The sequence below is a fragment of the Cynocephalus volans genome, chromosome 7, assembly GCF_027409185.1.
Source record: "Cynocephalus volans isolate mCynVol1 chromosome 7, mCynVol1.pri, whole genome shotgun sequence".
Lineage (NCBI taxonomy): Eukaryota > Metazoa > Chordata > Mammalia > Dermoptera > Cynocephalidae > Cynocephalus > Cynocephalus volans.
In genome coordinates, this window is record NC_084466.1 from 119,969,460 (window position 1) to 119,995,777 (window position 26,318).

Here is a 26,318-nt window from a genome sequence, read left to right on the forward strand (position 1 = left end):
GAGCTTACCAACTTGTACTCAGAGCACACAGCTCTAAAATAGGTGAGGTGGTGTACGTGTGTGAGCGAGTTTCCACCATCAGATGGTCATGTCACCCACACGTCTAGGAGTTTCTTTCTAATGGCCTGGCTTTGTTCATCCCCAGATGTTTGCCTAACAGCCTCTCTTCCCTGCAGGCAGACGTGGGCTTCCACAGCAGGACTGCCTGGGCCTAGTTCCCTTTTCTTTCTTACCCTGGCTGGTTCCACCCTTCATTCCTGTGCTCTTATTATCCTTAAGGAATCTTACTACCTACCTCTATCCATAGAGTATACTTAGGGAATGGGATTGGCATTCTCTTTATTTAGGTAATCTTGAGATTTGGTGGCTTTGGGGAAGAACACATGGATTTAAACAATATCCTGTGCTGATGAGATGTCAAGAGAGCCAGCACAGGCTTCTAGGAACTTCTCTCATGCTAACGGGCCAGTGTGGTTTATCTCAAGATGCCTAAAATCCACCCTGAATGAGATGTGGAAAGAGGTTTTTAATTTCCACAAAGGGCGATTTTTTACTATACCTCTTCTCAAGCCTACCCGTTTCCTAAGAGATACTGCATACATGATCTGTGAATGTGCAGAAGGCTGTCTGATGTTCCTTTTCTGGGTAATCCGTCTTGTCTGTAATCTTTGGCCTTACAAAGGCCAGGACACCCCTCTGTCTGCTGGAATGGTAATACGGTAGTTCCCTGACAAGAAAGTGAAGAGCAGTCGCGACATCTGGGAGTTGGCCTGCTGTTCTGTGGCACACAAACAATTTTGCAGAACATCAACATCACACAGTGCCATCCTGTGTTCAGGATGGATCAAGACCAAATTCAAGGCCACTCTGTAATCATGTCTGAGCACAGACAAAAATATGAATACTGTCCAATTGGGTCCCAAACTAAACAAACAGACTCTTCGCTTGGCTCCTGTGAGTGACTGCTGCTTCTTTACAAATTACACCTTTAGTCTCCCTCTAGTCTTCCCCCTTTCCAGATACAATTCAAGATATGCAATCATAGAATCATTCCTGCTTCCTGGCAGCATCCAATCCCAAGCAAAGCCCTCCTTCTTAAACCCTCCCCATAATCACCTAGCACAAGCTCAAATCTGATAAATCCTTTCCATCGCCCTCTTACTGAGACACCCCACCGTTCCCCATGGTGTATGTTCTCTTTCACTGCAATGATTGATGGACCCATCTTGCTCAACTACAGGTGTATACCTGGTGGTCTTTGGCTGAAAGGGATTGTCACTGAGGATGCCCAGCTCGAGCTGTAGTCACTCTATCATCCATCACCAATTACAGTGAAGCAAGACCAGCCAGTGGTTCAAGACAAAGTGAGCCACTTATCTCCATCAGAAAGAACACTGGATCAGTCAAAGGAATATCTAATATCTAAACTATACGAGCGTTTTGGCCCACAGGGATTAAAAGCTCGTAGAAAATATTTCTGACAAGTCTCTTTCTCTTAGTGTCTTAGCAATTCTCCCTCTTTATAATTAAAGAACTAAAGTATTGTCTACTTCAACAAAAGTAAAGAGTCTGAATTGGAACAGATGATGCTAATCTGAGATTTGGGAAAGTATATACAATTTTAATTTTTTCTTGTCATCTCTATTAGTTATGGTAATGCAAACTGTTATCATACAAAAAACCTGCAATATCACTTGGCAAGCAACATAGAGATTTACTTCTCATTTTCCTGATTGGCAAGTGGCTGTCTTTCATCCAGTGATCCAGGGACTAAGACTCCCTCCATCTTTTGACTATACCATATTTCATATGTTGCTTCCAGGTGTTCACACAAAAGAAGATAGACCATGGAAGACCATGCATGGGCGTTTCATGGCCTAAGCCTCGAAATGGCACACACGATGTTTGCCCATTTTCCATTAGCCACAACTCAGGTATATGACCACATCTTAACACAAGGGATTTTGGGAAAGATAGTCTAGTTAAGGGCCCAGGAGAAGGAAGAAAGAGCACAGCTGGGCTACAGTTTCACCAGATAATTATGAATAGACAACAATGAAGTTAATAACCCTGCCATGGAACACTCACTGAAAGGGAAATTGTTCTTTGTCCTTTAGCTTCTCTCGCTGCACTACTCCCTGCATAACCAAGATAAAGACACTTACATGATGACTCTGTGACACTTCACAAGAGGATATCAGAGTTTTCCAAATGGTCCTTTTCTCCTGCTAGTCGTGTGGAGAGTTACACCAGCCTGGATCTCACAGAAAGTCATTAAACATGTCAATGTGATTTGACTGACTCTCTCCTGGTTTTGGCTTCGTATAGGTGGTCTAAAAAATAGTAGGAACAGCAGGAACATGAGAACAATTCAGACGAATTATGTGCATTTTGATTGGATTTTATCTTATTTTTTGGCAGCTGACTGATATGGGGATCCGAACACTTGGCCTACGTGTTATATCACCACACTCTAACCACCTGAGCTAACCTGCCAGCCCTCGATTTACACTTTGACAGCCACACATCATAGAGTACTAGAGACCCCAGTGGCCCCATCACATTCTCTGACTAGGTGCACACATTCCTCTACTGACCAGTTCAAACACCATTGTCTGAACCCCTGATGGTGAACAGTAATAATCATCAAATTGTCAGTACATCTGTGTAGGCTCCACTATGGTCTTGCTTGGCAGTAATACAAATGCTGCCAGAGGATGTAAACAACATGCACTTATCCTTACACACCAATGCCTCAAACTCCGGAGGGAACCATTCTGCCTACCGCAACCCCACAGAGGAAGACCTAGCCAACTGCAGCCTCACCTGCAACCTTATTCTTCCACAGATTGTCAGTGGCTCTCTATGGGGTTCCTTTGGGCATCAACCACTGACCCTGGTCCTAGGAGCTTCCATTGCAGATGTCCGTGGAACCACCTGGCTGGGTGCGTTTGACAGTAACCAGTTTGACAACAGTGTCTGAATTTTTCCACAAAAATATACATCCCTGTTCTCCACTGGTCTTTCCACAACGTCTGAATGTCGTCAGAAGGTCCCGTTATCCTCTATCTCTTAGGCCGCATTGACCCCAACAGTAAACATGCATATCAAAACTGCTTCTCACAAACATCATGTTAGCTGCCAAAACTGAGCACATATTCATTATCAAAGCAGAAACAGTTCTCCCTCTCTCCAAGTTTCATTTTCACCAAGATGGAACACAGCCAATTTCACTGGGCCTGAAAGGAATGAAAATTGCCTGGCGATACCTCTACTATATAAGCATATGCTTTTCTGAAAAGCCCTAGAACTCTGCGGACAAATGCCAGAGGAGCCTCCCAGCCTGGACCAAACCACAACAGAGCACCTGCTGCCTCAAAGCACCATGAGGTAAAGGCTTTCTCTGCTTTCCCAACCTTATTTCTGTGCACTTTGAAATTCCAAACCTGTCCTTATGGACCATTTCCTTCTCCTAGGGGAGCTGTCTCACTCACGGTTCTGACTCTGATAGGCACCCTCAAGCAGGTAATGGAGGAGAGTGTACTAGAGGGGCTATTTAAGAGGCTGTGGGCTAAGTTCAGGAAAATCAACAGCAGATGATACTAAATAGGAGCTGGGGGAGGGCTAACAATGGTGGTAACATGACACCCCTAGGCCTACCGGGGCAAGAGGAGAGAGTGGTCCCCAGACCTGCAGAGACCTCTACCTGTGGCTGTAGGGGAGGGGCTTCTCTAAAGGCTTTTGGTGAAAAACTCAACCACTGCCAAGTGAGCACGGTGGGAGCTTAGGCATTAACACCACCAGCCTCACCTCCTCCTGCACTCTGATTTCTGACTGTTGCCTTCCGGTGGGCTAAACCCAAAAGAAAGTGAAAACTCAGAGAGGTCCAGGTAATGAAGTCCATAAACTCAGCTTCCCCGAGCACAGAGCATAGTGAAGAAGGCAGGAAAGTTGATCCAAATAAGCAAGATGAAAATATATGCACAGAGGTGAGTTTTCTAACTGTCTTCTTACTGAGTTTGCTTTATAAGAGCAGCAGTGCTCTTAAGCGAAGGAAGAAGAAAGGGATCTTAATTCCAAAGGAGATGTCATTTCAGTAGCACTTTCTAATGCAGTGAGAATTATCCAAAGGGTACTTATTGAGTGTTCACGACAGAGGCTTGCGCCTAGAGGGGAGGCTGACATGGGGAGCAGTCAGGGAAAGAGCATTTAGATATTTTCAGGCTTTAAAATGGGAAGGAGAAGAAGCTATGTTCTAAAAGTCTTTTTTTCTGTTCTTACTGATACCAAGTCAAAGTTTTGGGATTACTGTGAAACTGAAATGGTGACTACTAAAAAATTTGCTTTTCACCGAATCAACTGTTCTCAAAGTGTGGTACCCTGACCCGCAGCATCAGCATCATCCGAAAACGTGTTAGCAATGCACATGCACAGGCCCCACCTTAGACCTGCCTACTCAGAAACATCAGAGTGGGGCCCATCCATCTGTGTGTTGTAAGTCTTCCAGGTGATCACGTTGCATGCTAAAGTTTGAAAAACCACTATACTAGATGTTAGAAGATGGGAAATCTTATTGCGGTTGTGAAGTGTTGGTTCTAAAAAATAGGTATTCCTTTCTTGCTGGTTTGGTTAGAACTGGTGAAATACAGAAAATATTTTCTACTGAAAAGCATTCTGACATGATACAGTTCTCCCACTGGATGTCCCATTGAGTGGGAGAGGAAGAGTTTTCAGTAAAAGGGGCCCCGCTTCTAGGATCTCTCCTCCAGTAAACACCTATACCTGTCTTGAGAAGAAATTGTAAGTGAGGGATTACAAAGGAGTTTACCCCAAGAGGATCCAGTCTCTCTTTTTAATATAATGGGCCCGTGGCCATACAATGATGTGAGCTTTGTCCACAGCTGTGGAGCTGACAGAAAGCAGGCTCACCCTCTCCCCAGCCTTGGCAGCTAGGCTACCCGAGAGGTTTTGCAATGGCCTGTGCCTGTGTTTCTAGAGTCCCCTGGTCGGGGTGGCCTAAGGGGGCTCTGGACTATTCCAGAATGAAGAAAACCCATGTTGAGATACTCCTGATCCCAGTGGTACAGAGACAGAGGAGCAGGGTGAGCTCTTCTTTCCATTTATGCGCGTTGATCAAAAATACAAGCAGCTGAAGGGAAGAGGATCTACACACAGGGAAGGCTACTTGTGGTTACAATTGCCCACCTGCCATATGCACAGAGGGGTTAAGTCACCACACACATACACATACTCGTAATTGGATAATAATACATACACTGCTAATGACAGCACTCTCTGTGTGCTTACTAGGTAACAGGAGGACTTTAGGTTCTTAGCATTCCTCTTTTAGAGAGTAAGGACACCTCTCTGATGGCATTCTATCTCATACTCTTCCCAGGACCAAGAGGAAAGAAAAGATGACGCATGTTGATGAACAACTACCTATAAGAAAGAACAATAATTCTCCTCTGGCAAGTTGGCAGGACAGCCCTGTAAGGCTGTTCCAAGTGTGCGCTGGAAGTTTTGCAATCTTGGTGAGGGCTCAAATCTGGAATATCACCTATCGATGCACCTATCAATGCAGGTCACCCTGGCCCTGATTAGATCACTCAGAAGGAGGGACTCTTTCTACTGACGGCTGGATCAGCAGCTGAGGTGCCTGAGATTATGCTACAAAGTTAGAAAGCCTGGAATGGATCATCCACAAATATTCTAGCAGCTCTAGAGCAATGGCAGTCTGTGCGGATGATTTTCCCTGGGCAGTGTCTGCTCTCATCATACCACGGACTGCAGTAGGCAAAGTGGAGCATTTGGGTCAGAAGCTCTTCCTGATTCCATCTCCTTTAGAAGTGGAGGCTATTTTCAGTGAGGAATACTGATTTTATTCACTCCTGATCTCACCCCATGTTCACAACCATCACATTCAAACCCGCACCCACATCCACACAGGCACGTGCACAAGTTTCATTAGACAATATTTCCGGACCACGGTTGGGTGGTAAAAAGAAAGGTTTCTGGAGCTCCTGACCTCAGCAGTCAACCAAGCAGTCCTGCCGTAAAGCAAGAACAAACTCAGTGTCAGGATGGCATCTTCCATAGACTCAGGCCTGCAGAGGATGGCTTGGGAGTGTATGCAGGGATGCACTCAAGAAAAATCCAAGATCTATGGGGAGTTTATGAGGTGGAGATGTTGACGGAAATGAGAGGACTCTATGGAGCCAGGAGCTGTATTCTCAGATTCAATAAATAGTAAGATACTCTGTAAGCCTGAGTATCCTCTACCTCACTTGACAGTTATTCATCTTTTGCGAATTTTCCCTTTCCCTTTATTTTCAAAAGGGAATGTTCTATAGTCTTTTTTGTGATGAGGTTATGGTTAAATATTTTGAGTCAGGATAATGGGATTTATATGAAACTTGCTTTGTGCTATACGTTGTCAAATATAGCATCAAAGGAAATTTATAAAGGTCCCCTCCGGAGTCTTTCTTGGGACTAAAGGGTAGAAAACATGTCAGGTATAAAATGTAAGACAATTAGTTGAGAACGCAGAGGCAAATATACTTACATAGGATGTGAGGGCCACTTTTTTTTCACTATTAGAGACAAATTTCTTTTGGCCCCCTTATGTTCTTAGAGGAAGACTAGAACTTCAGCTGCACTTTATAAAACAGTAAAATATTGGAAAGAAAACTTCTGGTCCCCTTCAAACTTACTATTCTGTCTTCTCCATGCGTAGCTGAGTGATCACTTCACTTTTTGAGATTTAGAGTAACTGCCCGCCACTAGGCTGCAACATTACGTGACATTAGGTTCAGTGAATTACAAAAGTGAGACTTGCCACTTCCTCACATAGACACATCTAGCCCCATGCAATGTTCACTCATCCCCCTACTTCTGTCCCCATGCAGTAAGTCTGCCATTGCGAGGTGGTTCCACCCATTTTTCAACCTCTCTGTTTGGGATTGGCTCAGTAATTTCATAGAGGTGAAGGAGGTAGGATGCCCTACCACATTTTCCAACCTAGCTCAAGCATTCATGAAATTCATCATTTGAAACCATATTTGGCTCTCAAATTTCACTCAGAACCCTGTCTGGGAGGAGAGAAAACGAAAATGTGTTTACGTGTTGGGAATAAGGGAAAGATGAGTAAGGAATTCACCCTTCTGTGAACCCTCTGTTCCGCATTTGTTCAGACAGAATTAGTGGTGTATTACAAAGCTGGGAGGGAGCAGGACAGAAGGGTTTTGCAGTGTTGAAGGTGGTGCTGAAATTATTTTGACATTAGCAGACAAAATCTCTTTTGAGTTGACTTGTAGACTTCCAATACCTACCTGCTGGCACCATGAAGGGTTCAGCATTTCCTCCGGGTATTTGTGTCAACCTGCAATCTCTCCTAATGGCATAAGCACAGGAGCCAGAGAGGCAAGAGCTAACAGAGGCAGGGACATTGGGACGGAGAATATTTGACTATTTGAAGTGCTGGCTTCATTTCCAGTAGACTGAATACTACTAAAAATAGAAATAATTGCTGTCTTCTTTTACTGTGAGGAATCTGATGGAAATCTCACTGAAGATAGCCTGGCTCAGTTGAGATGTCACTTTACATGGAAGTTGTTAATTGAAATCACAGCAACGCCTGATTTAGAAAACAGGGTCTTGGATGAGATTCTTCCTAGACACCAAGTACAGTGTGGGAATACACAACCTGCTGGCCTGTAAGAAGCACCAGAAAGGCCATAATCAGAAAGCCTTGGAGAGCTTGAAAGAAGCTGAAGACTTAATCCAGTGAGATCATGACAACCAATCAGACATGAGAAGTCTGGTGACCTGGGGCAACTATGCCTGGGTGTGCTACCACCTGGGAAGACTGGCAAGACCAGACTTAACTGGGCAAGGTGGAGAGCACTTGCGAGACGTTGGCAAGTCACTTCTGCTATTGAATAGAGTGTCCTGAGATGGACCATGAGGAAGGATGGGCTTTGCTGAAGTGGGGTAAAAGGAATTGCGAACAGGCCAAGGACTGCTTTGAAAAGGCTCTGGAAGCAGACCCTAAGAATGCTGAATTCAGCACTGGGTATGCAATTACTGCTCATCGATCGGATGGTTTTAACACGTCAACCCTGCACCTTCTAAGACAGGCCGGCAGGCTAAATCCAGAAGATGCCTATATTGAGGTTCTCCTTGCACTGAAGCCTCAGGAAGTAGGACAAGAAGCTGAAGGAGAAGAGTTCATTAAAGAAGCTCTGACCGACAAGTCCTCACAGACTTATGTCTTTCAATATGCATCCACGTTTTACTGAAGAAAAGGCTCTCTAGATACAGCTCTTCAGTTTTTAAATACGGCCTTGTGGGCAACACCCACCTCTACTTTTGTGCATCACCAGATGGGGCTTTGCTACAAGGACAAGATGATCCAAATAAAGAAAGCTGCAAACAGGTAGTCTAGAGGGCAGGATAGAGAAGAAGTGGACAGATTGGTTCGATTAGCTATAAATGAATTTCAAAATACTTTGAAACTAAAAGCCTCATCTGAATCGGCTGATGCTGACCTTGCTGAAATGTATGCACAAATAGGCCACCACAGAGACGCTGAGGACACTTTTCAGAAATTGTTATGCATGAAGATCACTGAGGATCACCTGCAACAAGTGATTCATTACTGATACGGCCGTTTCCAACAATTTCACATAAAGTCTGAAGATACAGCATTCACCTTTTACTTAAAAGGTCTAAAAATAGAAAAAATGCCCTATTACAGGGAGAAACTTCTCAATGCTTTAGAAAAATTGGCTATAAGACGTGTTCACTGGAATGTACGTGTTGTGGAAAGTCTCAGCCTCCTTGGGCTTGTCCACAAATTGAAAGGCGAAGTGAGTGAAGCCTTCACGTGCTATGAGAGGGATCTGACTCTGGCTGCTGACCTCAATTCTATGTTTTGAAACAGAGGTCACCATTACTCATTTAACATATTCATAACTAAATAGGTCATCAATCTTTCCCAATTGTTGCCTTCAAAAATCTGTAACATGGGGAAATACACAATAGTTTGACACAACACATACTCTGCTGCCTGACTGACTCCCCTCTTTCTTTCCCCTTCTATCCATGTGTCTATGACAGGAGCATCCTTTTTTCAACAACACATCCCTGCACTCATAGGCCAAGGTTGATTAATGCTGTTTGGGGCATCTCTCACCTGCTAGACCAACAAGAATTGTTTTCCGTGTGATCTTGAAAATGAAATGAATGGCTTCCATTCTCGGTCTAGAAGTCCCAAGCAGAAGAGACAAACAAGGAAGGCTTCTTTTTCATGTGCCCAGGGGCACTGACCTGCTACAAGATCTAAGAGCAAAGCAAATGAGCAAAGATGTGCGTTAGAAAGAAGGACGAGATTTCAGGAGTTTATTACAGCATTCCAGCCCGAGTTTCCATTTCCCAAGGCCCTTCCGCAGCCAAGATGGGCTGGTCAGTGAGTCAAGCCAATGACCTCCTTATAATAAATCCAACCTTTTGTTTGCATTTGTTCATCTTCTGGCAATCTCAAGAGATCTGTGTGCTCCAAACACATTGCTGGACGTTAATTCACACCTCAGGAAACTTAAAATGTGTTGGGGAAAGACAAAGTAAGAGAAAAAATCTCGTAGGGATACACAAGGTGAAAATGAAATAAATACTCTAGTGCAGTTTTTAAGTCCTTACTGGGTGGTGTGTGATTTAATCCCCTTTTGCTCCCTACCCCAAAATATTCAGTAACATCTGCTAAGATGACAAATTCTTTGAGTGTATTTCATTGGAGATGTAAATAAAAAGAGATGTATCTTTTATGTTTGGGTGGAAATTGAAAAATGCAGAACAATTTATGCAGCACTAGATGGCCTAAAGCAGAGGAAACTGTGGGAATATAAACCTACTGGATTAGTCTGTTTCTGTTGCTTCTAACAAAATACTTGGAAGTGGGTGATGTATAAGAAAACAAAATGTATTGCTGACACTTTCTGAGGCTGGGCCGTCCAAAGTCTGTCTCGTGGTGGTGACAGCAACCCAGGGGTCTCACATTGGAACATGGTGGAAGTAGAAAGAGCAACAGACTCTCCTCCTCTTTCAAAGCCCTCAGAACCATGCCCCTGATCATCATTTTTAATCCATTCACGACTGCACGGTCCTACAGTCCAATCATCTTTTCAAGGCTCCACCTTTCAATTACCATAATAGGATTCCCCACCCTCTACACAGTCACAGTGGTGGCTAAGTTTCTCATACATAAAACTTGGAGGACACAATTCAACCTTCAGGGACTTTGGGGATGACATAATCCAATCTACTACAACTACCAAGAATTTTTTAAGATACTGGAGAACAATTTACTCCTGCAGGCTATGGAATTGGAAGGTTGCCTTCTGTTACCTTGATCCCTGAAAATTAGGATTGGCCAATGCCGGGGGATTGGGCTCGGGGACTGGATGGGTCATTCAGATGACACTTAGGGAACACACAAGTCACAACCTTTTCAGTTTTGTTGATACTAAACAAAAAAACAGATTCATCAAATTTAACCAGAGGAAACTACTGAAATGGGAATACTTATATTGTCTTTTCCCTGTAAACATGGGACTCTTGGGCTCATCTGGCCCCTCTTTGAATTCCTGAGCTGTGATCGCTGTAGAGCCACTTGTAGGGGAGATTTGTGTTTGCTCCTGGAATAAATCTAAATGAGAAATCTGAGGACACATCTCTACTGATTAGAAAACACACAGACAATGTTGCTGTACTTATCACACTACATAACTCCCAGCTTTTTGGTTTGGCTCCGTTCTGTAGTAGTTTCTAAACAACTATTGCTCCTTAGCCACTGGCAGGTCTTGGCAAAAAGAAGTAATGGGAGATTTATAATCATCTTGGCTAAATTCATCACAAATATAATTCTCACCTAGTTGGTAAGTCGTCAGGAAATTAGGTTTCATTGCACTCATTAATTAACGCTGAAACATTTCCACTACTAAAATTTGTTTATCTAGCAACTGAGTCTACCTAAAATTGGAGGTGGGCGGGGAGGGGATGTGGGCCTGTGTATTTGGGTGAGCATAAGGCAAGTCCTAAAACAATCTATTTTAAACAACATCGAATCTCCCAGACCTGCAAGCAGAGGAGGTACTCGATAAACAATCATGGAATGGTTGACTGAGCATCTTGTAGTTGCTGCTCGTGTCACTGGCTCCTACACTCAGTATGGACCAGGGAAGAACAGAGGGAAATGGGAATGCATATAAAAGACATATCTATCTGCTTATCGTCAAAAGAAAAGAATGAAAAGATCATAAAATTCTGTAATGGGAATCTATGAAAAAGCAATAGAAGCTAGACTTCTCTGTATTGTTTTTGAAACCATGTAAATATTATACCTAATTATAAAACCAAATTCATATTCCAAAAAGCAATCTGCATCTGCATACTGAAATGCTTTATCAATTAATTGTGCTGATTGCTTTTTTTGTGCAACAACAAATAATATGATAAATTGATGGATGGATAGCGGAACGAATAGATGAATAGATACATGACAAAGGAAATATGTAAAGCGTTAGTTGTAGAATCTAGTTTTCACTGATAAATTCTCTCAACTCTGCTCCCTTTTACAATGTACATAAAATGTTTAGGTAAAAATGGCAAATGCAATTTCTAAAAAGTAAAGCAAAATGAGACAAACGAGACAAAGTATATGTGGGATACACAATAAAACCACACAGAGAGGAGGATGCCATGTGATTTTTAATACACTGCAATTTGACTCCACACCTTTAATAGGCTATATCTATGGACAAAACAGGGAAAAAATTGTAAAACTCTACTCAGCAAGTACTCTGGAGGTATTTTGTTGATATTATTATTCTGAGACCGTTTTTAGTGTATTATGAAATAAATCATATGGATAAGTTGGTATTACTGAGAAAGGAATGTTCAGTTTGGGAGGAAAGATACACAGCTGCAAGATTCACTAAGTATATTTCATATTACATCTTTAAAATACACACATAGGCCCAATGTCATTTTCCTGGTTTCAGTATTGTACTACAGATATATGTCACTTTTGGGGGAAGTTGGGTGAAAGGAACACAGGACCGACCCTTCCTCCAACTTCTTGTGAGTCTATAATTGTTTCAAAATAAGCCTGAAATGGAAACAGTGAAATGATGAAAATTCCATTAGTACTTGAATATATTGCAGTAAGTCACATTGTGGGTTAGTTAAAGTGGGCTGTGTGGTCCCTCGAAGACCCATGAGCAGATATGAAAATCATTGGACCATTCACAACAAAGGACTTTGGTGTCTGGGTCCTTTCTTCATGGTTTTGATAGGAAGTACTTTATGAATAATCTCAAAAGCCAAGAGCTTGGATTTCATAGAGTGGTCAAAACAGTGACAATTACGTTTTTAAAAAAACAGGCAGTAACTAAGAGTATCTTTGTGATCGAATAAATTGAGGAGAGTATATAATATGTAATTAGCAGAGATACTTGAACTGTTCAATGCTAAATTATAAATTATGAATAGACATATCTGTAAACCTGAGTTTTATGACAAACTGAAAAGACTAAGGGAATTCAAAGATTCAGGAAAGTGTAAATGGATTGATGGCTTCAGTTAAGCCTTTGTTTTTTATGGTCCTAGCATGAAAGCATCCTGTACATCTCTCATGATCACTACGATGCTTTCATTGAACTGTGATTACTGAAACACGTACAGTAGCGACTTCTGCAGGACATGCTAGTGGAAAAGATGCCTGAGAAGACAGAGAAGCCCAACTGTGGAATGTAGCACCACCTACAGTTGAATTTGTTTCTAATGAGAAACCAGCTTTCCACTATGCAACCAGGTCACTACATCCTATTCTAAAGTCTTTAGCAAGCTGATAAAAAAAATCGAGACTACAAGTGATAGATAGAGAACTCTTTTTGGGTATTCATTCCTTAATAAGTTGTCATGGGATATTGAAGACAGTTCAGCAGAAATAGCTCAGCATCTGTCCATGCTCTTATTATCAACACCAAAAATACTCAAAATCACATTCTTTATCCATGCCATCCTGTGGATCAAGAAGAGACTGAGTTTATTGTCCACGATGTAGGGAGAGTAACAAAAGAATAAACATACTGAATGTGAAACTCCAAGAAAGGGAAGCGGGTCCAGGGATTGAGTCCCAAATCACTCAGCCAGAGAATTTCACACACGCAATAGACAGCAGGGATGGTTCTCAGTCCAGACATACTGCAAAAGCACCTGAGATGTCTTTTCATTATTGAGATCAGGGGCCCATTCCTAGAGATATATTAGTTGCTCTTGCATAAGGCCCACTTAGCATTATTTTTAAAATGTCCCTAGATGATTTTTATGTGCAGTGAGGATTATCTATTCCAAATCACTGAGATTTGAGATGAAGTTGAAATGTGATCAGAATGTGGAGGTCCATGCTGGAGCAATAGAGGGTGCTCTATTCCAAACCATAGCACCTTGCTTTTTCCTCCCGCCAAAGTGATCAGGGGTTACAAGACTTTCTTGGGATTTGGTCTCTTTTCTTCTTTCCTAAACCAGGTTGACTTGTTTATTTCTGTCAAGCTGAAACCATAAGTAAGGAGCAGAATCTCCATGACTTAATCAGGATTAGGTATTTATATTTTATAGTCAATTCCTTCTCTATGCAGGAAGCTAACTGAAATTAGACCTACCTCTCTCAATTCTCCCATTTTTATGCAGTCATCCAGAATCCAGACACCAACCTCCAAGACTGGCAACAATGGGCTAATGCTCTTTTAAGGCTATGAGGCAGATCTGGCTCCAAATGCTGGCCAGACATTGGGTTTCAGTAGCAGTAGAAATACCTATGGTTTCAGCGCCACAGTCATTGGTAATCTAGTTTTCTACCACTCGGTACTTACCAGGAAACCCCATAAAACACCTCAGTCGTGGTCTTTGCCTCTTGACCCTTGTCAGTACAGCAGTGGACAAAAGGTAACTCCACAACTTTTCATCTTTTATCTCTAATTCCCTATTTCTCTCAGACTAAATGCTTGATATTCTTCTAAGTTTGTGAGTAAGCTTTCTCTCTATTTTACTTATTTTCAGGACACACAGCAAAACATGGTAAATAATGATATACAAATATATATATACACTTTCCGGATTTAGCTTTCCAGACAAGCAAGTCTGATTACCTCCTCCCAATAGGGGCTTTCCCATGATTAAATTGACTGTGGCTGGGGGTAAGTTTGCATTGTGTAAGATGCTGAAGAATCATCACCACATGTACCAGGAGACTGAGGCTATTTGCAGCAAAACGTGCAGAGAAGTAGAAACTCAGTAGGCACCAGTAATAAGAACCAAACCTACACTCACGAGCCCAGCACAGCTTTACTTTTAATCTCTTACTGCAAACACAGAACATTGCATGAGCCAGGTTAAGGGAGGCTTAGCCAAGCTGACATGGCACCAAGAAGAATGAGCATAGCTAGGATAATCTTGCACAGCTACGAGAATCATTTCTGATGAAACAGTACACCTTAGATGGCAAGAATAGAGACTGTTGAAAATTAAAAAGATTTTTTTTCATTAGGCCTAACTTGTTTCATTTTGAAAACTCAAGATGCTACCGCAGACATTTTCACTGTTCCTATGAATTGGGAAGAGGTTAAAGGCGCTTTCTGCCATTGCCCATTCTCGAGAAGGATATGCAAAGGCATAGAATAATTAGTAAGACACGACCTCGCAGTGAATGGCAGCAAATTTAGATTAAGAATCCCATTCGGAGACTTCAAAATTTTATACCATCAAATGAACAATCCCTGTGGGGAGGAGGCTATGAAATTTGCAAGTTCACACAGTCAATTTTTACAGGTCTCCCTACTCTAGCTTCAGGGGACTCTGTACTAACTAGCATCTCCTAGCTCCCAAGTTTCTACAAGGCCAGGAAAGAGAAATTAGCACAAGAAGAAAACCGATTTCACCAGCCTCCTCTCAACTAGTTTCCAAAACAAAACAAGGAAAGCAATCACTGTTTTAAGTTTCTTTTTCCTCAAGCAGGAACTCTGCCAGTTAGTTTCACTTTCCGATTTCAGTTTCCACCTTGGCTTCCAACTTCTAATTGGACAGACACAACCATAGCTAATATCATCACTTGCTCTTTAGCTCCCTTGCGTAGCCCTATCCTGGAGCTGAAACTCATCTGAAAATCCACTAGGCAGACTGGCCAGATCTCAGAGGAGCCCATCTGGCTAAACAAAACACTACAGAACTGCTGCCTAATTTACAGCAACTATGAGGTAAGGGTTTCTCTGCTTCTCTGCCATTATGTCTAAAGTTTTGGAAAAAATGTTAATTAAATACTATCGCAACGGGTTTGGTCCCAGTAAGGTCAAATTTCCTAAGTTTTCTATGTGAGTATCTGCTTATGGACTGAATGTGTGTGTGTGCATGCGCGTGCACATTGAAACACACATAAAATGTTTTATAAATGCAGGCATTTTTATTTTTGTTAGCATCAGCCTGAGGAAGCTCACCTCATGCTACAGCCCAAAGAAGAGAAGGAAAATGGGAAAAGAGTCTTGCAGGAAGGGAGAAAATGATCCCAAACTTGGTTATTCTTTACCCCCAGATTCACTTCTGTTTGATCCGAAGAAGCAATGAACAGCTTGTCTGGGTAGAGACAGGGCTTTCTGTTGACTCCTCACCAGGGAGACTAAGCAGGACCCACAGGGCCCTGTAAGCCACAGTCAGGGGCTTCTCAGATGTCCTGGGGGAAATATTGTGGGGCGGTAGTAGGAGAAGCTCACAGCCTTCCTCTGTAGGCGTCTGGTCTCACTTTCTGTGTTGCTGGGCTCCTGTGTCAGGCCTTCTCAGTCTGACTGGATTTGAAGTTAGCAGACGACCCCTTCTCTGGGGAATCCAGGCTGTCAGCAGATCCTTGACCTCCTCCTTCCCGTGGGTCTTGGCTGAAGTTCTATGCTTGGGAACATCCACATTTTCCTTACTTAAGGGGTTTAATGTGGGAATTTCTATATTGTTCTCTCTGAAACTTCCTTCAAATAATCCCTAATATCAGCAAATTATAAAAACTATTAATTAATATTGACTTGAAAATTTTTCCTCAGTGCTCCAGTGGGCAAAATTTTGAAGGGGCAAAAGTTCTAGACACTACACAATTACAGGCCTGTAATCAACCCTCCTGTAGAAACAGGTAGAGTTGTCACTGATAATTAAAGTAATAACAACAACAACAAATGTTATAGAAGTAGCTATCACTTCCGGAATACTTGCTAAGTGCCAGCCTGGCTTCTAGAAGTAGTATGCAAATTATTACATTTAATTCTCAAAAGAAACCTATGGAACAGGGACTCTTGTATTATCCTGATTTTGCAATAAGGAGTTTTAGATTAAAAAATGTTAAGATCACACAGACAATAAGTGGTAGAGACGAGATATGAACCAGAGTGTCTAAATTCAATGATAGTTTATGAAACCTTAAACCAATGTTTCCCAAAGGGTGGCAGAGGGGGTTTATGAAATCATTTCAGATTGCATACTAATTAGCTTCTATGTTTATTTCAACATGCACTAGGAACAATATTCTATTCAGGTTAGGAATATGATTTTTTATCGTGATAAAATTTACCATTTTAACTATCTTAAAGTAGGCAGTTTAGTGGGATTTAGGATTTTCACAATGTTGTTCAACCATCACCACTATCTAGTTCAAGAATATTTTTACCACTATGAAGAGAAACCCCACACCCATCAAGCAGTGACTCCCTACTCTCTCTTCTCCCCGGGCCCCAGCAACCATTCATCTGCTTTCTGCCTCTACATGTTTACCTGTTTTGGAGATTTCATGTCACTGGAAACATACAGTATGTGACTTAGTGAATTCTAATGATTTTATGTTGCCTCAGCATCTATTTTGAATCTAGGTTTAACATTGTCACACCAGAAGCAAGGCTTAGTCAACCATGACACAGTGTCTAGTTCTCTTCCCCCTCCTCCCAGTTCCTCAATGTAGTTGATCCAGATACCACCATCTCCTGGTTGACCACCTTCCTATGAGATAGCTAGATATGACTACGTGACTTGCCCCACTGACCCCCACACCCTGCATGGACTGGGCAGATATGCTGTAGTGACCCACTTGCTATAAACCCACCAACTAGAACTGTTCACAGAAAACCCACTAATGTAGTGCCCTGGAACCCAAGAAAGGCTTGGTCCCACAGCATCCTCTTTTTCTCTTGCTCCCCACTTGTTGATTGAGCGTGTGGTTTAGTCCATTTTTGTAGCTATAACAGAAATACCTGAGACTGCGTGATTCATAAGGAAAAGAGATTTATTTGGCTAACGATTCTGGGACAGCTGCATCTGGCACGGGCCTCAGGCTGCTTCTGTTCATGGCGGAAAGTGGCAGGCAGCTGGCGGGAGCAAGCAGATCACATGACGAGAGGAAGCAAGAGAGAGAGAGAGAGAGAGAGAGAGGAGGTGCCAGGGTCTTTTTAAGGAATGAGCTCTCACAGGAACTGATAGAGCGAGAACTCACTCATTAATCCCCCCTCCCCCAGGGAGAGCATTAATCCATTCATGAGGGATCTGCCCCCATGACTCCATCAGTTTCCAGCACTGCCACATGGGGGATCAAATTTCCACATGAGTTTTGGAGGGGACAACACATCCAAACTCCATCAGCATGTGTTTCCCCAACAGCTTTCTCTTTCCCATTGGCCCTGGAAGGGATGCTGCCCTCTTCTCTTTGGGGTCTATAAGTCATAAACTGCCCGTGTTATTTCATGTGTGTTTTCAGTTGCTTCCTCTGTGTCTCATATGACCAGTACACACCCAAATCTAACTTCTGTCCAGGTCAGGGCTCTCCTAGAAAGTGGCTATCTTGGTAGGAATAAACTAAACACAGGGCAGACAAGAGCCACAAGGGCATTCACCAGAATAAATAAGTTTCCTAAGAGAGACACACCTGGTAATGGGTCAGACAGACCCTTAGGCATTAGCCATCCACCAGGATAAAGAAGTATCCAATGGAAGGCACAATGTAAATATCCATGATCACCTCCCCTGGAGCCCCACGAGAGCAGGTCTAGAGTTTGTAGCCACTTTCATGACAGTGATCTTTAGACCAAATGAAGAAAACCAAAAACAAAACAGAGAGAGAGAGAGAACTATGACAGTGGCCTTTTGTGTCTGGTTTCTTTCATTTAGCATAATGCTGTCAAGATTAATCCATGTTGTAGCATGTATCAGAACTCCATACACTTCATGGCTGAAGAATATGCTGTCTTATGAATATACGACATGTTGTTTGTCCTTCATCAGTTGATGAAAATTGGAGTTGTTTCCACCTTTTGGCTATTGTGAATAGTGCAACAATGAACATCTGTGTACAAGTTTTTGTTTAAACAGCTGTTTTAAATTATTTTGAGTATATACCCAGCTGTGCGGTACACCCAGAAATATATACCCAGCAGTGGGTCATATGGTAGTTTTCCATTTAACTTGCAAAGGGACCTCCAAACTGTTTTCCACAGCAGTTGCACCGTTTTACATTCCCACCAGCAATGTATTAGGATTCCAATTTCTCCATACCCTTGCCGACACTTGTTCACTTGTTCTTTTCCTTTTTTTACTTGTTGCTATAGCCGACTTAGTGGGAGAGAAATGGTACCTCGTCATGGTTTGATTTGCATTCTTCTGACCACTAATGATGTTGAACTTATTTTTATGTGTTTGTTGGTCCTCCCTGACTCTTCTTCTTTGGAGAAAGGAATACTCAATTTGTTTGCCCATTTTTTTAACTGGGTTGCTTGTCTTTTTGTTGTTGAGCTATAAGGTGCTTACGTACATTTCTCAATACTTGTATATCACAAACAAACATAGACCTAAGGGCTCGGGTCTTTCCGCAATAAAAAATAATGTTTTGGATGTGTCTCTGCAGCTCACTTTTCTCAATTAAGTATATATTATGAAAGTCCTTCAAACTCTTACTGGTTTGGATCTAATTCATGCAGTCCACTAGCTGCATAGAATTCTGTGGTGCTGATATAGCAAAATTTGTTTAACTATTCCCTATTGATATTTCCATTTTGTTGCTAATGAATACAATGTTGTAATGAACATTCTTGAACATACATCCTTAAGTCCTGGTGTTTTTAATCTGGGAAATACAAAGGTACTTCAAAAAGCTTTTGGAAAAATAAAATTAAAAGATAACACAAATTTTTCTATGAAATTTTTGAAGATCCCTCACAGATTCTAAGAAGTGGAATTACTTTGTTGAATAAAACGTGTACTTTAATGACTATTATCAGATTGATCTTCATAAAAGCCATAACGATTCATGGTTGCAGAATTTGTATCCTCATCCATTTAAACAGTTGCCAATCTGAGTGGAATAAAGTCATAAACCACTGTTTCTTTAAATTGCATTTCCCGAGTGGCTAGGGACTTAGAGCATCTTTTTTCATATTTACTGGCTATTTGTATTTGCTCTCCCACAAATTACCTATTCATATAGATTTCTGTTGTTCTGTTGAACCATTACTGATCTGCAAAATTTTCAGAATCAGAACCTTCTCCATCTCTATTACACATATTTCCCACATTCTTTTTATTTTTCTATTCACCTTATTTAGAGCACCCTTCACATAAATATGTTTCAAAATGTTTTATTAAGGTAAAATATGCATAATATAAATTTATCATATTAACCTTTTTTTTGTGCAATTCTATCACATTCAGAACACTCACTTTATCGTGTAATGATCATCACCATACACCTCCACAACTTTTTCATTTTCTCAAATAGAAACTCTGTACCCACTGAACACTAACACCTGATTCCCATCTCCCCGACAGCCCCTAGTAATCACCTTTAAACTTTCTGTCTCTATGACTTTGACTACTCTAGGTACCTCTTATCAATGGAATCATACAGTATCAGTCCTTTTGTGACTGGCTTATTTCCCTTAGCATATTGTCTTTGAGCTTTGTCCATGTTGTAGCATGTGTCAAAATATCCTTTATTTTTAAGGCTGAATAATATTCGATTGTATATATATACCACATTTTGTTTATCCATTCATCCATTGATGAACATTTGGGTTGCTTCCATCTTTTGGCTCTTCTGAATAATGCTGATATGAACATGGATATATAAGTGTCTGTTTGAGTTCCTGCTTTCACTTCTTTAGGGTATGTACTAACTCCCAAAAGTAGAATTGCTAGATCACGTGGTAATTCTAAGGTTAATTTGTTGAGGAATTTTCATAGCATTTTCTACAGCAGCTGTCCCATTTTACATTCAAACCCACAGTGCACAACAATGCCAATTTCTCCACATCCTCGCCAATACTTAGTTTCTGTCATTTTTTTAAATAGCCATCCTAATGGGCATGAAGTGGCATAACACTGTTGTCTAGAATTGTATTTCCCTAATGATTAGTGATGTTCAGCATTCTTTGATGTGCTTATTGGTCATTTGTGTATCTATTCAAGTCCTTGGCCCATTTTTAAATCAGATGTTTGGATTTTTGTTGCTGAGTTGTAGGAATTCTTTATATATTCTGGATATTAATCCCTTATCAGATACATGATTTGCAAATATTTTCTCTCTTTCTGTGAGTTGTCTTATCATTCTGTTGATAATCTCCTTTGACGCACCAAAGTTTTTAATTTTGTTGAAGTCCAACTTATCTATTTTTACAGTTGTTGCCTGTGATTTTGGTATGGTATGCAAGAAAACATTGCCAAATCCAATGTCATAAAGATTTTCTCTTATGTTTTCTTCTATAAATTTATAGTTTTCGGTCTTACATTTAGGCCTTTGATCCATTTTGTGTTCATGATTGTGTACAGTGTAAGGTAATGGTCTAACTTCATCTTTGTGCATCTGGATATCCAGGTTCCTCACACCATTTGTTGAAAAGACTGTCCTTTCTCCATTAAATAGTCTTGGCACTCTTGTCAAAAATCATTTCACCATTGTTATGAACTAAATTATGTCTCCCTGACCCCAAATTCAGATGTTGAAGCCTTAACTCCCAACATGATTGTATTTGGAGAGAGGGCCTAAAAGAAGATAATAAAGGCCAAGTGAAGTCATAAGGGTGGAACCTTAATGGGTGGAGCCTTAAGAGGTGGAGCCTATCGGGCTGGTGTCCTTGTAAGAATAAAAAGAGACACCAGAGATCTCTCCATGTCTCAAACAGAGACTTATATACCTATGTTCATATTAGCATTATTCACAATAGCCAAAAGATAGAAGCAACTTAAGTGTCCATCAATGGATAAAAAAAACAAAATGAAAATGTGATATATATTTCCCAATTTTGATATTATACTATAGTTGTATAAGATATTATATGTGTTTGTGTGTGTGTGTGTGCATGTGTGTACGTATGCATATTATTCAGCCTTAAAAAGAAAGGACATTCTGACACATGCTACAACATGGATAAACCTTGAAGACATTACGCTAGGTGAAATAAGCCAGCCACAAAAGGACAAGGAAAGGCCATGTGAGGATGCTGCAAGAAGGTGGCCACCTGCAAGCCGGGGAGAGGGTCCTCACCAGGAATCAAATTGGCCATCACCTTGATCTGGGACCTCTATCTTCCAGAACTGTGAGAAAATTAATTTCTGTTGCTTAAGTCTACGGTATTTTACGGCAGCCTGAGCTCACTAATACAACCATATGTGTGAGGGTTTATTTCTGGGCTCTTCTATTCTATTCCATCGGTCTCTGTGTCTGTCTTTGTGCCAGTACCACAGTGTTGTCATTACTGTAGCTTCGTCGAAGTTTTGGAATAAAGACATGTGAGACATCCAACTTTGTTCTTCTTTTCCAAGATGTTTCAGCTATTTGGGAATCCTTAGATTCTACGTGAATTTTAGGATGAATTTTTTTATTTCTGCACAAAAGTAATTTTGATAAGGATTGGATTAAATCTATAGATCACCTTGGGTAGTACTGACATCTTAACAATATTAAGTCTTCCAAACCATGAACACAGGATGTCTTTCCATTTATTTGTGTCTTCTTTAATTTCTTTCAGCAATGTTTTGTACTATTTCATGTACAAGTCTTTTGCCTCTTTGGTTAGATTTATTCCTAAATATTTTATTCTTTTTGATGCTATTGTAAATGGTATTGTTTTCTTAGTTTCCTTTTTGGATTGTTTATCATTAGTGTATAGAAACACAACTAATTGTTACATGTTAATTTTGAGTCATGCAACTTTGCTGAATTTACTTATCAAAATTCTAACAGTTTTTGTGTGGAATCTTTAGGGTTTTCTACACATAATAAGATCATGTCATTTGTGAATGGAGATCATTTAACTTATTCCTTTCAGTGTGGATATCTTTTATTTCTCTTTCTTATCTAATTGTTCTGACTAGGATTTCCAGTGGTGAGAGTGGGCATACTTACCTTGTTCTTAATCTTTGAAGAAAAGCTTTCAGTCTTTCACAATGAGTGTGATGCTAGCTAAATGTAAACATATGTGTGTTATTTGTATATGACCCGCATCGTGTAGAGGTAGTTTCCTTCTATTGCTAGTCTGTTGATTGTTTTATAAATAAAAAGTATTGAATTTGGTCAGATATTTTTTCTGTATCAATTGAAATGATCATGAGATTTTTCTCCCTTCTTTCTGTTCATGTGGTATATTACATTAGTTGATTTTCATGTATTGAACTCTCCTTTTGTTTGACATTCTCCATTTATATGACATTCTTGAAATGACAAAATTACAGAGATGAAAAACGAATTAGTGTTTTCCAAGGACTAGGGATGTTTGCGGGGTGCCGGTGAGGAGGTGACAGGTATAATTATAAAGGAATAGCATGAGGAAGATGTGGTGGTGGTAGAGTAGTTCTCTATATCGATGGAGGTGATGGTTCCATAGGTACACTCATGTGAACAAATTACATAGAATTATATACACATTGTTGTACCAATGTCAATTTCCTAATTTTGATATTGTACTATAGTTATGTAAGATATAATCATAGGGAGAAAATGGATGAAGGATACACTGGATCTTTGTATTGTCTTTGCAAATTTCTATGAATCTATAATTATTTCCAAATAACAAGTGAGAAAAAAAAAAACTTTGTTCAAATCTTTCTTAGGTGGTCTTAATTTATTGCATATAAGCAGAAGAGGGTCTTCAAGTCAACAATGCTTCCTAAGGCTCTGCATTTTTAACTGGTCTCAGCCTATTTATATAAATAGTAAAATAGAAAACTCTTATGTAGCACATAACATGCTCTAACTGCTTTATCTATATGGGTTAATTAATCCTCTCCAAGCCCAGTGTGATAAGTACTATTGTCATCTCCATTTTATAAATGGGACTCTGAAGCACAGCATGGTGATTTGACTAGAAAGTGCCAGAGTCAGAGAATGGGGCCAAGCAAACTGCAATCACAGTCCATGCGTATCTTAAAATCCAGGTAATGTAAAGAAACTAAAACAAAGTGTGTTCCTTTCAAGAATAAAAACGAAAGTACAAGGGGTTTTATCTGGCTTTTTCTTTTGGCTGTCCTTCATCTAACAAATAAAAACTGCTTTTGCATTTACAGTAAGAATGCTGATGATCATCAGGTCGAAGATAGGCTGAAGGAACTGAGATGTCACTTTACCTGGGGGCTGCTAATTGAAGAGAGTGCAATACCTGATTTAGAAAACAGGGTCTTGGAAGAGATTGAGTTCCTAGACACCAAGTACAATGTGGGAATACACAACATGCTGGCCTATGTGAAGCACCTGAAAGGCCAGAATGAGAAAGCCTTGGAGAGCTTGAAAGAAGCTGAAGAATTAATCCAGCGAGATCATGCCAACCAATCGGACATGAGAAGTCTGGTGACCTGGGCCAACTATGCCTGGGTGTGCTACCACCTGGGAAGACTGGCAGGAGCCCAGACTTACCTGGATAAGGTGGAGAGCACTTGCGAGAAGTTGGCAAGTCCTTTCCGCTATAGAATGGAGTGTCCTGAGATGGACTGTGAGGAAGGATGGGCCTTGCTGAAGTGTGGAGGACAGAATTACGAACGGGCCAAGGCCTGCTTTGAAAAAGCCCTGGAAGCAGACCCTGAAAACGCTGAATTCAGCACCGGGTATGCAATTGCCACTTATCGCCTAGATGGCTTTAACACAGCAATAAAAGGCACGGAGGGGTGTTCTTTGCACCCCCTAAGGCAGGCCATCAGGCTAAGTCCAGAAGATGCATATATTAAGGTTCTCCTTGCACTGAAGCTTCAGGAAGTAGGACAAGAAGCTGAAGGAGTAAAGTACATTGAAGAAGCTCTGACCAACAAGTCCTCACAGACTTATGTCTTTCGATATGCAGCCAAGTTTTACCGAAAAAAAGGCTCTCTGGATAAAGCTCTTCAGCTCTTAAAAACAGCCTTGCAGGCAACACCCGACTCCGTCTACCTGCATCACCAGATAGGGTGTTGCTACAGAGAACAAATGATCGAAATGAAGGAAGCTACAAAGTTGCCACGTAGCAGAGAGGATGAAGAAAATGCAGACAGAATGATGAGATTAGCCATATTTCATTTTGAACATGCTATACAGAAAAAGCCCACATTTACAATAGCGTATATGGATTTAGCCAACATGTATACAGAGCAGGGTGAACAGCAAAAGGTTGAGGACACGTACCGGAAAGCACTCACCCTGCATGATGGTAATAAGAGCCTATTGCAGGAGGTCCATTATCGTTACGGCTACTTTCTGCAATGTCACAAGCAATCTGACAATGAGGCAATTACCTACTATTTAAAAGCACTATACATAGAACCACAGTCAAATGCTAGACAAAAAATTCTCCGTGCTTTAGAGAAGTCGGTTAACAGAGTTCATCAGAATAAATCTGATGTGGAGAGTTTAAATCTCCTTGCGCTCGTGCACAGATTGAAAGAGGGAAGAGAGTGAAGCTCTGATGTCCTAGGAGAGACCCTGCACCTGGATGCTGGCCTGAGGCCTGTCTTTAGAAATATTAAATGTTAACATATCTAAATCTACCATCATACAGATCTTTCCTCATTAGTGTCTTCAAGAAGGTATGACAGGATAGATCACAAAAGAGTTGGGTGGCACATAGCACAGTCGCCTCAACTCCCCTTTTTGGCTAATGTACAGCATCCTTCTGAAGGGGAGAAAAACACAAATAATTTCTTTTCTCAACCTTCATAAATTCTTAGCTGGGACACCTCTCTAACAAAACAGATTTCTAACAAGAGAAAAGAAGAATTTTTAATTTTAATGCATGTTTTAACCATAAGGCAGGAGAGGCTCAGTTCAAAAGTCTCTCTCTCTCATGCCAGTGGCTTGGAACTCTGTCTTAGTATTAACAAACAGCCATAGCTCTTAGAAGTGACACTAAACACACACACACAGGAGTTTTGGGCTTCCAAAAGGCAGGAAAATGGGGCAAAATACGTTACATGAGAAGAGTAAAGTTTGCTCACAGATTTTCCTAGACCAGCTGGCACCAGACTCTGAGCTGATAAGAGCTCAGCCTTATGAGAATAATATGTGTGCTGAGCCGTGTTCTTTTTAGCCCATCTAAGTTAGGATGCTAGCTGCAGTTGCAACCCTCTGAACTCCCTTTGGTGGACAACTCCTCCTGAAGTCCCATGTGCTTGGGAGAAATCTGAAAAATACCCATATGCTTTGAGACATCAGGCTATGCATTATCTTACACCTAGCGTGGGCGAGGAAATTCTCTCTAAAATGTATACAGATGCTTCCAGGTGAATTAAAACTTTATTTGAAAAAATAAACTGAGAATCATTGGATTGAGAATCATCAGTCTAGACAAAGCCTCTTATTTAACCCTTGAAGAACTGAGGCTCATGTACATCAATGGTCTTATTAACATCACCCGGTTAGTATGTCAGTTACAGAACTTATCCTGGAATCTGGTTCAAGTAGGAACCTGTTCAGCGAGAATACATTTCCTTGTCCAGTTTCCATTGTTTTTTCGTACTAATAAACTTATACACATTTGGTCAGCTGTTTTTTTCCTCCTGAAGGCTGCTTTATCCTGTGTGTCATGGGTCTGTATTACTAAAGGACATATATTGAAACTAACGCAATGTTGCCCCTTATTGCCCAATTCTAGAAGGGCAGGTGAGGCCCACTGGGGGGCACCACTAAGGATGCCTGAGGGAGATTCTGGATGAACTGGGACTAAGGATGTTTGCTAAACGAGAGACTAAAGGCAGCACCTAATCTCACCTGCTAAGCAACTGATTTAGGAACT

The 26,318-nt window shown here is 41.0% G+C and overlaps 1 protein-coding gene and 1 pseudogene across 1 annotated transcript; both read left to right on the forward strand.

The window, feature by feature from the left end:
* The first annotated feature begins 3,322 nt into the window (after window positions 1-3,322).
* On the forward strand, window positions 3,323-8,939 carry LOC134381754 (interferon-induced protein with tetratricopeptide repeats 1B-like; annotated as a pseudogene).
* A 6,301-nt stretch (window positions 8,940-15,240) lies between these two features.
* LOC134382560 (interferon-induced protein with tetratricopeptide repeats 1-like) lies at window positions 15,241-26,045 on the forward strand. Its single transcript, XM_063103218.1, has 2 exons — window positions 15,241-15,311; window positions 23,629-26,045. Exons 1-2 carry the CDS (start codon window positions 15,307-15,309, stop codon window positions 24,983-24,985), a joined length of 1,362 nt encoding a protein of 453 aa, XP_062959288.1. The 5' UTR covers window positions 15,241-15,306; the 3' UTR covers window positions 24,986-26,045.
* Window positions 26,046-26,318: the final 273 nt, after the last annotated feature.